This window comes from Rhodnius prolixus, unplaced genomic scaffold (genome assembly GCF_049639745.1).
Source record: "Rhodnius prolixus isolate KJV_2025 unplaced genomic scaffold, Rpr scaffold_7, whole genome shotgun sequence".
Lineage (NCBI taxonomy): Eukaryota > Metazoa > Arthropoda > Insecta > Hemiptera > Reduviidae > Rhodnius > Rhodnius prolixus.
Genome location: NW_027411582.1, coordinates 28,702,018 through 28,715,592, shown reverse-complemented (window position 1 = coordinate 28,715,592; position 13,575 = coordinate 28,702,018). Strand labels below are relative to the sequence as shown.

Below are 13,575 nucleotides of genomic sequence, written 5' to 3'. Positions count from 1 at the left end.
TTGTATAGGATTAATCCCTATTTAACGAATAAAGAAATATAATCTAAATCAGAGAGAATTTATAATCAGATTTGGAACAACGTATGGTGCAAACAATTTTATCTTGTACTTATAATCGGCTGCATTACTTGCAGGTGGACTGTATTTGATTTTAATCTTTTGCACCACAGCGTTACCGGTTGTAATATTGGGTTAAAATTATTCGTAAAATTATTCTTTTCAGAAGGTAAATTTTTATTTTTAAATTACTGCCACAATTTAATTTTCGTGGGATCTAATCTTTTCTGTCTTTTGTGCGGATTTCAAGCCAGTTGTGTGCTAATGAAGATTCCAATGTGCCGTACTGAATTGCAGTAATTTCAGATAAACAGATGGGCTAGTGGCTAATCTAAGAGTAAACTGTATGTTTTAAAATATTGGCACATTAACTTTTCTTCTCCATTTGAAGAAGTTTACTGCTTAAGAAGGTACTAAGTGATGTTGCAAGAGGCGAGTGGAATCTACAGAAACGGAATTTACATTTGGTTTTACAAGTGTTCTTCCTCGTTAGCTAGTATCTTCGCTCGTTACGGCAATGTCGTGCTTGAATAGAGAGTTTTCTATCTACCAGACTAGATCAGTTTTGCTCATTGTGAAAAACCTGAAACATTGAATGTGGAAGTGATTGACGCAACACTAATCTATTAAGGGAAAATCTAAAATAGCTGAGAATGAACAAAATAATAACGGTGACTATTAAAAAACAGCTTACAATCTTATTTCCAACTGGTACAATTAAGGAACCATCAAGTCCCATCAAACTCGCAGACGTCTTTTATACTGACGAACACTCTTTAAATCTCATTACTCTATTTTCTAGTATAGATCAATACTCGGACCATTGCTGTCTTATGCTGGTCCTTTTTGGATTATGGGTAGCAAGTCCATAATGAATAAGTTGCAACTTTTCCAACTTAACGCCTTCAAGCATCATGGTTTATTAAAAAAAAAAAATTATCCAAACCCACTGAGAGTTGGAGGTGTCCCAATTTAAAAATGTATAGACTGAACAACACACATATATTTAGAGAACCTACGAACTACATAAGCTTGAAAACACCACTGTCACAGAGGTAAAATGTTGCAAAGACGGCTAATACATAAACCGTAGGACATGCTTGCAAATTTAACAGCCAGTAATAATTTAAAATGTACACTTTGTGTTTGTTTAAGACAGAAACAAACTGTCTAGTAAATTAAAGGTATTTATCTTCTTAAAAAAAAAAACTGACTCTTAAGTTAAGAGACTTAATTAGACATGTTATTAAAAGTTATTATTAATCACCAACATGAATTTAAAATGTGTATATAAACATTGGTTTTTAATTGAGTCAAAAAATATAGCTCAACTTAGTTCATAAATGAGTTTGGTGCACAACAAAACTTTTATTATTGATTCAGCTAATATACCACATACTTCAGAACATATTTTATTCATAGAGCATATTCTTTCAAGTCCATTATGGCCTGGGAGGCTGAAAATGTTTCCAATAATCAACATTACATCAATGTTGGTGATTACATACATGGTACTCTTATTTTTTTGTTTTATACAATAACCGGGACAAAATGATGCACAGGCCGGCACGCTGGGTCCGTAGCTTCAAAAAGGGCCCCGGTTAAAACGAGAGTGTACGGTAAGCCCAATAATATTGGATAACCGGATATGAAGAGAAATAAATGGCACAATTATTACTTACCTTTAATAGTCTCCTTCAGTTTAGTTTGTCTCAGCTCACCTGTAAATTGAGAATGGCAAGTTTTACCTCACAATCTCCGGTTACCACTGCTATCTCAAAAGCTGTAAAAAGAAAGAAAGAAATATAAAATATGAATAGAAAATTAAAAAAAAAAAATTCTAATTGATTTCGAACCCGGTATTTCTTTGGTTTATCCAATATTCATTTATCTACTGATTCAGATTATTTTTTTTTAATTCTTAAAAATATGAAATTAGGTTTAGAAATCTTTTATTTGGTAATTCACTTAATTGATTACTGTTTCCTTCGTATTACTTTACCTTTTTCTTTCATTTGTGTCTTTAGAGACTTCTATTTAATATTATTTCGCCAGACGCAAAAACTTCTTTGGTATTTGATATTAACCATTTTCATGTAAAGAATCATGATCCCTCGAACTGCAATAGCTGTTCAGTCATCTCATTTCTTTGACCATCAATTAAACAATAAAATATTTGATTTCTTTTTTAAATCTAATGATTTATTAAGGTTGAAAGTTGGAAATATACAAATAGTTCTCTTTATTATATTTTTTTTTCTTCATTACATAAGATTAGAATAAAACATGTCCAGTTTGTTAAAATGATTTTACATATTTATATAAAGGATAGTTTTGTAAATTTAGATTCTAAATAAATTGTTTATTTAAATTTGGAAAAGAGATACTTCCAAACGTCTGTTAAATTCAATATTTAGTAGTAATCACAATATTTTACAATAAAATTGAAATAAACAGAAATCATTTGATAAAAAATATCTACAATATTCAAATGCTAAGCACTTTTACATGATTGTTCTATATTTTTTTGCTTACAATATTTATTCTTACAATTAAATATTCATGATTATTTATTTATAGTGAATATACATTATTATTATTATTAAATATTTACAATTTCATTACATTTTATTTATAAATAGTTTTCTTTTTATTAATTCGAATGAAATTTGGTCCTTATTCATGTATTTGTTTTTGAAAATTGTATAAGCAGAAAGATTGGGGCTCAAGTGGGTTTTTCAAGTCCTAAGGACTTTTTACCGCACTTACTTTCAGTTATACAATTATCTTTGTTTTGTATTTTTATTTGTGTCAATAATTTTCTTTTCTTTTTTGCAAAAAATTTAAAACAAGAAAAATATCAACTATTTGGTGCTTTTAGAGATCTAATTTATTTCTAATACTAGTAAAGTAATTTGACTGTATTCCTAGCGAAAGTTTTACTATATCTATAAAAATGTATAGCAATCTGTTAATAATGGATGATATTTTTTTCCCCTTTACGGAAAATAAGATTAACCACAAAATGTATTATGTATTTGACATCAAATTTTTTTTTTACAAGTATAAAATAATTACAGGAGTATTCTATAAAAGGTAAATTCTTTTATTTACTGACAATATAGACATATTTACAAGCACGTAGTGAACAGTGTTTAATAATATGGTTATATAGCTATAAATAATATAATTATTTGTTACATATTATAGTCAACGTTAAAATTTAGAAGTTACTTAAATTTTAGTTGTTTTCATATTTATATAATAAATATTATTATTATTATTATTTTTATGAATTATGTACTTCTTACAGTGATATAAATATATTTTACTTCAACAAAGATTTTTTTTTCGTCAGTAAAATCTGGCGTTAAAAAGTCAGACAAAAAAGAAAAGCAAAAACTAATAGCACATTAAGAACTTAAGATAACAATAAAACGTTGGGATTTTTTGTGATTAACAGATTGTGTAAATAGTTTAACAAGTAATGTTTAACAATTTTTTGTTTTTCGTCTTATTGAACGAAAATAAGAAGGTTCATATGTGGACATTGATGAATAGCTCCAGCTCTTTTTTTGTGTAGTAGCTATTTGTAAATATCTTATAAAATAAATTTTAGAAAAACACCAACATATTGATTAGGTTTGGATATATCCCAGAGCCGGAAATTATTCCAAATACGAGATTATCGGGCAACCCTAAGAGAAATGCATTCCGAGGCAGAAGTGGATTGACTATTTGTTCAGGATATCTCAGTCTAACAACAAGAAGAACATTTACTGACATCCTAAATACACATTAGGGCCTGCAGAGTATAGTTGATGTGTGCAACTAATTTAGGTTTAACGTACCCATAGATACATTTGGGTTCAGCGTACCCACAGACAAATTTGGGTTCATCATCACACACTTAAAATTTTCACATTTAACAGTTTTACAAACGCTTAAATTTAGGCACAAACACTGACAATTTAGGGGACCATAATAGATTTGGTTTAACATCCAAATCTCTTTTAAGATCTACAAGCAAGAGGTATTTGGATCCATACAGCAGAAAATTATCTCCGGAGAGGAAGAGACTGGGGAAATTTTAAAAACATCTCTCTTTTGACCATTAACTAAACAAACTTTTCCAAAACGTTTTTTTAGTTGCTTTTTATAATGAATCCTTATTCTCGTTCGTATAATAATTATGAAGACCTATAATTTCACATCTTAAAGCATTAATCGTTAAATATTGGAAAAATATCTATTTCTTGAAAAATATTTAATACAGAGCTAAATCGTCTCACCTATAATGAGATTGTCTTGAATGTTTTACCAATGTTTAAAGTAACTTTTGTAAGTTCATTTGTTGGTTAAGTAGAAATTCATTTTTATTTTTTTCTTTACAAATATGAAGCGTTTTTTAAATTTTATGTACATATTATATGAAGATATCTAATTTCACTTCAACTACATACGGTGCACTTAAGAAAATGTTTTAAAATTTTTTGGTGTAATTTAGATTACTAGAATTTAGTGCAATTCACTTCAAGGAGATCTTAGATTCGTATTTACAAATAAGAAATATAAAGATTTATTAGGAACTAAATTTGTACTTTGTAGAAGTCCAAAATAAAATATTATTGTAATTTTTTGGCCATTAGTACAGTGTTCAAAGACAGGTTCTCAAATATATTCTAATATATTTTAATTTAAAAAAAATAAAATAAAACACAAAAATAAAACGCTCTACGGAGACTATACGTTATCAATAGTAGAATGTGGTAAAAAAGTAAGTGTTGTTGAAGGACGTGTGTTTGAAGAAGTCATAGTTGTAAAACACGTCATACTTGTTCGTCTATCGTGTCTAATGACTACACTTTGTGGTGCACTAATACGTCTATCACCACGATGACCAGTTGCACGGCGTTTTTCCTCACGATCCTGTCCGCCCAACAGTCTAAATTCACGACGGAAATTTGTATTCAACCAGCCGTACATTAATGGATTTGTAACAGCTGTTGACATAGCCGTCATATGGCATATGGCAAACGCTAGATATAATGTACTCGGTGATTTTACTATATTTGGATTGAATTCAATGATAACGGTGAACGCTGTCATCGGCAGCCAGCTTAATGCGAATACTATTGCTATACAGGATAGGATCATCATTGTGCGGCGATTTCTTCTCCATTCTCGGCGAACTGAAACACAAGATAAAAAAAAAAGAATAAGAAAATTAATTAGTTTTTTCCTAAAAGTAAAAGGAAAATTTCGGAAATTTTAAACTCAAAAGATTCAAAAAATCTTTTTCAGCAAAGTGGTTCCTCCGCTAGGCGAATTATTGCAGGTTATTCATTAGAAATATTACAGCAACGATTTTGGACATCAGTGATAGAAATGACCATGTAATATAAAAGGCTTCACAAAGCAGGCCACTAATTTAAAAAAAAAAGTATTTAAAGAACGACCTGTTTAAAAAAACAACATGGATCGGAGGCTGATTGCCCTGTTTTTAATTCTGGAATTTTTTTACTGAAGACTGTTCTACTTGACTGTACTAACTTTACCCTCTATTTATTCCATGGAATTTTGGTAAATCAGTTCCAAATTATTATCTTCTATGGTGAGTTATTTAAGATAGAAGAAAAGAAATTATTCTTCCATTCCTTTGAAATATCTCCAGCCGATTACCAACTCATAACTTTTTTTTTCCTTTTTAATTGATAATCGGATTTGCTTGTGCCTGTTAAGTTCTTATTAATTTCAAAATAAACATTTGTGGGTAAATAACAGACAAAAATGTCTTTTCATTGAAAGGTTACATCAGCTAAAGAAACTTACAGGAATACTTCCTGAGAATTAAAAATATCTGAATTATCATGTTTGGTTTGATTAGACGTGAATAAAATATGGCCTGAAGAATGAAGAAGAATGGTTCAAAAGTTAATGTTTTATTGGGCTCCAACATCTGGTCAATAAAAAACACCAAGATTTCTTGATTCTTTGACAAGAGATAGGTCGTGATATGAAGCATAATTAACGTTTAGCTTGAGCCCATTATCCATTCAGAGAGCTTCTTTATTATCCAAATCAGATCTTAGCATCTCTTTGAAGTGACGTCGTGCTAAGTGCACCTATACAAGGTCTCCACTCGCGCTGGAATTGCTTTAGCTCTGTTCTATACCCTCGGCATCGGATCATACAATCTTCAGCTTCCACTTCTTTGACGAATATTGTCTTAAAAAAAAACAACGATTAATCAAATTTTTGACAATGTTTTTACAATGGAAACCTCAACAATCTTAAGAAAGAGCTTATCTTCATGGTTAGTGCCCTGGACTCCCACTGCAGAGATCTTGGATTGAATAAATCTGCCTGCCCACAAAGTTTGTGTCCCTAGAAGGCTTTTCTTCTCACTTCAATACAATGGACAAGAGAAAACACTCTATCTGGAAACTAGAAGCTGGAAGTGGTTACCTAGAAAATAGTGGGAAAGAACTCTCCGGAATATTATTTTTCACAAGACCTAGTTTCTTCCTATGAGGGCTGCAAAGGGGAAATAGAAGTGGAGTTGCATTAAACTTAAAAGCATCAATATAAAATGTATTCTAGCCATTTATTTTCTTATTTTCTCATACATGATACTGCAGACTTTAAAATTCAAAATATGAATGATATCATAAAAGAACTTTATAGCATTTTCAAGACCAGTTACAGTTTGTTGTTTTTTCTAACGTTAAATAGAACAATAACTGGTTGAAAAATATGTTTATATTCTCAATAAAATTGTCGTAAAAATAATTTTAAAAAGAGTAGAACAAAAACGAACATTTTGAAAATATTAAAAATATTAAAAAAGAGGCTTCTACTTTGCCATCAGCCAAGTGGCAAGTATATCTATAGAATATTACTTAAAAAGAAAATGCAAATCTGACATTAATACTTGAGGGCATTTAAAAATGTGTGCATAATGATAAAAAAAAAGCTTTAAATTACCACCTACACCTTCTTTATATATTCATCCGCTGTTTAAGGGACTAGTTTAACTGTGTGGTTGGGGAAATTAATAAAAATGGAATTCTTTATTGAGGAATTTTTAATATTTGAAATCTTTTAGAGTTTTAAGGAAGTCGTAAGTATATAATATTTAATTTAATAGGTTTAAGACTAGAGCTACCTATATCTAGAGAAATCATTTACACAGGCCAGAAGAAAAGACATGATGAAGTTCCAGCACAAGCAAAAAATAAAAATAAAATAAAAAATAGAAAAAATGCACCTACGAACCTCGTGAGGTTAGCCAATGTCAGCTACCAACAATTGTAAACCTGAAAAAGTATTCGCCAGCGATGAAGCCATTATTATTAATTGCGGCCATCGGATAACGCTCCCCAAAAATGCCAGGAAATAATGCTTAAATTTGAAGTGGGGTTCAATAAAAGTTACCGTATAACTGGATAAGTTTATTGGCTCAGGGCTCAGCGTATACTGGATTTCCTTGAGGAGATCCCGGGTTCGAATCTAGCTGATTGCTACTAGATTTTCTCTTCCTAAAAGCTTCTTACAGCTCACTGATCAGTGAAATGCAGTAAACTTGAAATATACTTAACTTAAAAAGGTTTTCATGACGAGACAACAAAAATAAATATGTAAATCATTTGAAGATTTGTCTTAAAAGAGACTCATCATTAAATACGACCTTTAAATCATGAAATGATGAAGCAAATCACCAATTTTAAATACAAAGGAGTTGTACTTGTCAACGATAAAGGTCTAGAAAAAGAAATCAGTTTCAGTGATAAGAATTTACCACCAACAAACAATAAATACAGTGCAATAAAGGTTCTGTGTCACTACACACTTTTAGCTCCGAGCAGTTCGTAATAGAACTACTCAAGCATTATATAACCACAAGGGCATAGACAGTACACAACTTACGGTCACGGTCTCTAGGGACACCTTTCCTTCGAACAGAATATTAAAAGGATATGTTCTACTTCCCTTAGCGGTATCTTCCGGATAAGCAGACAGATTCTTTCACTATTCGTAACTTTACAAATCTCTAGAAATAAAAATGAAAACTATTGGATTTTTATAAAAAGACTGGAGAGCAAAATGGATTACTTTTATTTTAGAAAGCGGGGCAAAGAAGCAGAGAATGGAAAATAATACGAATTTGTGGAGAAGGTAGGTAAAAAAAGCCAGTACAATCTAAAGGAAATTTAAAAAAACATGAAGATAATTTTAACACACTTCAAATACTTCCCACCTGAAGGCAGGGGACGATTTAAGTAATTCTAGAATTATTAGATGTAAGAGAGAAAAAGAATGAGAAAGGGAAAGAGACTAGGTTGATTGATGGAGGTGGTTTATTACGAATTATATTATTGAAAGGTTAGAAGTGGACTCGGCTTAATTGGAACATTTGGGACCAAAAAAAATTGTCTGGGATAAGGGTCTGTTCCAATTAGAAGAAATTCAACTGAAAAAAGTTCACAAATTAAAAAATTACCAATAAAAATGATTTGCTAAAACAAATAAGCGATAAAACTTACAGAATTTATTTAAAACAAGTCAACATTGAATACATAATGGATAAAATAACATTTTGAATGAATAAATAAAAAGTTCAATTATTAGAATTTAAAGTGACAAATTTTCTTTCCACGATTATAAGAAAGATGCCATTTTTTACAGAAAAATATTTCTTTAAATATCTTTCAATTTAAAGAGAAATTGTGTAAACTCGAAAGAATTAAAAGCAAGAAAAAAAAATTAACATTTAACACACCCCCCACTAAAAGAAGTTTTCCAAATAAAGATATTGAATAAGAAATAGATTTATTGACTTCTATTTACTAACAGGACCAATATAAAAAACTAAGGATAGAATGGAATGTAATACAGGCCGCAATGCTGTGGAATATCTAAAGAAAAAGAGGACAGTCCGACCATTCTCAACAATTTGTCCGTGCCTATATCATTTCAGTATTATTCTTTATTGATTTTTTCCCCTAAACAATAGGAGAGCAGAGACAGCAGTTATAAAAATTCAAATAAAGTTTTGTAAATTAGTATATTTTCGAAAAATAACTGAGATTATAAATCATCTTTATGTTATTTTATGTTATTCTTTTATCTGTAGGAGTAATTCAAAGATCGGCTTCGATTACTGGTGATGCTGCATATTGATTTAATCTGCCTGAACTCAGGGATATTCATTTTAGTAGAGGTAATGTTTAAGTCCCTTAAAATTTAAAGTTATTTATATGTATATTTTAGTCACTTATTTAATAAGTGGTTCGCTCGGAAGAATATTAGAGATGGAAGATGAATAAAAAAATTCCTTACTATGAAGAATTAAAAAAAGTAAGGGTGATCGAGGTAAAACAAAAAACCTGGAGACATGTGAGGTTTAAGACGACTTATTGAATGTTGAACATGAGCGATAGAAAATTCTTCAGTAAGGAGAGAGAGGGCAGTTTTTTAAGAGAGTTTTCGACATGTACAGTGAGAAAGAAGGTGGTGGGTGAATGATGAAGCCAAAACAGAGTGTGGAGCACTTTCTAGATTCCCTGCTAGTTGAAGAATTTACACTGCCTCTTCATTCTTTTCATTAGGCACTGAAATTCCATGTTCAAAATTACCTTCTTTTACCAGGATCTTTTACTAAGAACTAGGATCTTTTGTTAGGTACTAAAATTAACAATATTATTAACAAATATATGGAGGTATTGGTAAATATTTCTTCATTATGTCACAATTAACAATTAGTCAAATAGTACTAACTTTTCTCAACAGATAGGGTATGCTCCCTGATCTGAAAGTATTGTAACTCTCTAGACATTGCAAATTACATGAGATAAATATTAGATTAATTCGCCAGACGTGGCGATCAGCCATTGAATAGATTTTGGGGGCACTAAAATTTTGAGGCTATAGGAAAAGATATCTGGTTTACAGAAATCTTAATTAAGAAGTAAATTATGCATAAGTTGTGAATTAAAGATTGAAAAAAATAAAATTAATTGAGAATAATTTGGTGTAGTTTATTTGTAGGTTTTCCTATTTTTTTTCCTTTCCTAAGATTTCCAAACAGAAGAAATAACATGCAGGATCTTGGCTTCCTTTATTGAAACTCTCCTCGGCAGTTAGTTCACTTTCGCACTCCAAATTCTCCTCTAAATAACTTAGCTATATAAGGCAGAGTTATCCAAGGATCCTTCGCGCCCTAGAAAGATGCTAAACGCTCATCTCGGATCACGATCTCTCGACGCCTTCAATATGACCTAAACACTTTATTGAGATAAAGAGAAAGAAATGTTTGACTTCCATTGTGGCGCCCCACATTCACTGGGCTGGACATGTGTTATTGCAACAGTAATACACTCAGATCTGGTCTCAAGGTTTCAAAAAAGCTATATAGAGGCATATATATATATATTGCGCGTATGTTGAAGCTATTTACAAGAGAAATCGCGGAAGCCTAAAAATCAAATCAGTAAAGTAAGTATGCGTTTATGTTAGGCTATCCATATATATATATATATATATATTTAAAGCAAAGATTAATTGAGTCACAAAGGAAGCTGCAAGCTGAAAACATAATTAGGTTAAAGTAATTAATTCTGCGCACGTTATTAACCTAATGGATATGTGAATAAGTAACCTGGTATACACATAATTCGCGATTTTAAATTTAATCATTTTTATGATTAAATTTAAACTTGTTGTAATAAAGGAATTTTTTTATTTGTATATTCCAACATATTTCAGGAAGTACGGAACTTTAATTAAATAAATAAATCATTGATCACCAAAGCCTTCCCAATATTGAAGGGAAAGCTTCTTTTTTTATCATTCTTTTCCTGTTTATTTATTTATTTTTTTATTATTGTATACAGGAAACCAATTTATTTATTTCTTATAAAGGAAGCCTATTTTTGTAATTCAATATTTCAATTCTCGTTTTTAAAAAAAATCATTTATATCATTCGATAAACAATCAAAATTAATTTAAGTTCATGTTTACTACCGTCGTGCAGTATCTATTTTTTATCAATGCAGCATTCTTAAAAAGCAGAAAACATGCTGTTATTCCCTTATTGTCTAAATATTCTATGCAGAAAAATACTTTGAAATGTACCCACGTCCAATGTGTAATCTAATCAAGTAATTAGTAAATATTAATATTTAATAGTAGAGTAAATCTACCTTAAATGCTTCATTAAATTTGTGCCTATTTCAATTTTTAAAAAATGGTATACTCGTATGTCCGGAAGAACTACTATTGCACAAACTTTTTTTGTCCTTTTGTTATTGGCTCCTACTTTTTTTAAACTTTTCTTTCTTTTAGAATATTTTAAATTACCTCTTATTGCGAAGTAGTGGGAAGTGGACTACTCTCTTTTACAGGAAACTTGACGTCATTGTGGATATAGCAATCTAACTATCACAAATCTGTCACCACGCACAGTTCCATAGAACCTGTAGAGCTAGTTCAACTATTGTAATAGGATTTAGTGTATCTACAGGCAAACGAGAGCTAAACACACACATATTCACTCTTATTCCAAATTGCGGATTGTTTATACTTTATAAGAAGGTTGAATTCCAGGACTACGGCTGATACATGAATGAATCACAAAAGATCTATTTTTTAGCTAGCATTGACTCTCTGTTAAGCCACCACCCCTTCTTGAAACTGTAATCAATCAAACTCATAGAGGTATCCTTTTACATGAAAGCATGAAAGCTGGGGCGTTAAGACCTTATCTTTAGATTCGGCGATTATAACGCCTGAGATACGTGAGCCTCGCAAAGAAATTGTGCTATAGCAGCGACACTCGCAACGCTTGATCAAAGAATTTTATTTTACTCTAAGCCTTCTTGCAGCATTGCACATGGCATCTTGACAAATGTGTAATCTTCAGTAATTACTGTTTTCTTTTATTTTGTTTATTTGTTTTTTAAAATCCCTTTGAGCCCACTCTTCGAGTGTTGAAGTCATCAAACGGAGGACATTGCCAAGATATATTTTCGCTAACAAAAAAGACAAACTAGGAAATAAAACATGAATCAAGTGTCCAATGTAAAACAATTCTCAACAATCTCTAAGAGATAAATTAAATTTAATATTTAATCTCTTAACGTAATCTCAGAGTAATTATTTTCGCAACTAATAAAATAAGCAATTCTAGAATGAGAGTATGACCCATTTTAATGTTTTATGACGTATGATCGGGAGCTAAAAATAACTTAGCTCAAACTTTTTTTTGTTCCTTTTAAATAAACCAATTATAGAGTTCAATTGACATTTAAATTCAAGTGTTACTAAAAATGACACAACAGCGTCGCTACCAACGAATCAATAATTTTGACATATGACATATGCCTGCAAAGCCTTTTATATGGTTGTTATTTTACGAAAAAGCTAATCTATCTCGATATATGGGATTTTAGAGTACGTTAAAAAAAAATAAAAAATAGGTTTTAAATTCAAAAGTGAACAAAAATTAAATTGGCCAGAATTAAGAAAAGTTCAAAGCAGAAAGTGGTGTTTTAGTTTCTGGAGTACTTCAAAAGTTTTTGGCGTTCACTTTAAGGAATAGAAAGATTGCTAGTTTATTTTTCACAAACTGTAATCCACTTGATGTCGGTAATTCTATTCCTCTTTGTTACCACAGAAGTTCTTTGAAGACAAAAGTATTCAATAAAACCTTCTTTGATCTCCTCTTCTGTGGTAAAACTTTTGACACCGCGATAATTAAAATAAAAAATAAAATTGCCATGGATCGGAATAAGTGGTAACTTGAAGAAGCGAGTATAGATGAAAATGGCCATCACAAAATAAATGTCTGTGACATCTAATAAATTCTAAAAAATATCAATGAAAATTTAATGCAGTAAAATATTGATATCAGCTGTTATAAAATTTCCGAAAATCTATTTCCATTGTTTTTATTAACTTATGTATGATCATGAAAACATTGTTGAAACCCCAATAATAGTAAGAAAAATTGGGAAAAAATGAGAAACTAATTCGCATTAAAAAAACCTTTTTCAAAGGTTTCTTACTGGTTGAAACTACGAGCTCAATTATGAATGAAATATTTATATTCTCTGATTTATGTAAATTTTCTCTTTTAATCAACACTTATATTCAAGTTTTTAAACTGATGTAGAAATATCTGTGGCAGAGCAAATATATACATATTAAAACTCTATTATTTGGATATAGAACTACATAGAATATACACAGTAGTCATAATTTGAAACAAAAACTTCAAAAATGATAGAAAAATTAGACAGCAAAAGCTTGAATGACCATCTAATAACAGTATTCTTGCTCTCATTGCCGATATCTAAAGCAGAGTTAGAATATACATATTAGGTCGCTCTAATAAAGAAATATAACTTCAAAAACGATGAAAAAAATGGGAAATATTGGCCAAAATTAGCAGCTAATAACAGTATTCTTGCTCTCATTGCCGATATCTAAAGCAGAGCTAGAATATACATATTAGG

The 13,575-nt window shown here is 30.4% G+C and overlaps 1 protein-coding gene across 1 annotated transcript in view; it reads right to left on the bottom strand.

Moving 5' to 3' along the window:
* Positions 1 to 2,744: 2,744 nt before the first annotated feature.
* Positions 2,745 to 13,575, bottom strand: part of LOC141447303 (neuropeptide Y receptor type 2-like) — a 159,024-nt gene continuing 148,193 nt past the window's right edge. The window contains exon 4 of the mRNA XM_074114730.1: positions 2,745 to 5,249. Coding sequence (XP_073970831.1) covers positions 4,801 to 5,249 — 449 coding nt within the window. The 3' untranslated portion in view covers positions 2,745 to 4,800. The remainder of the gene's footprint in view (positions 5,250 to 13,575) is intronic.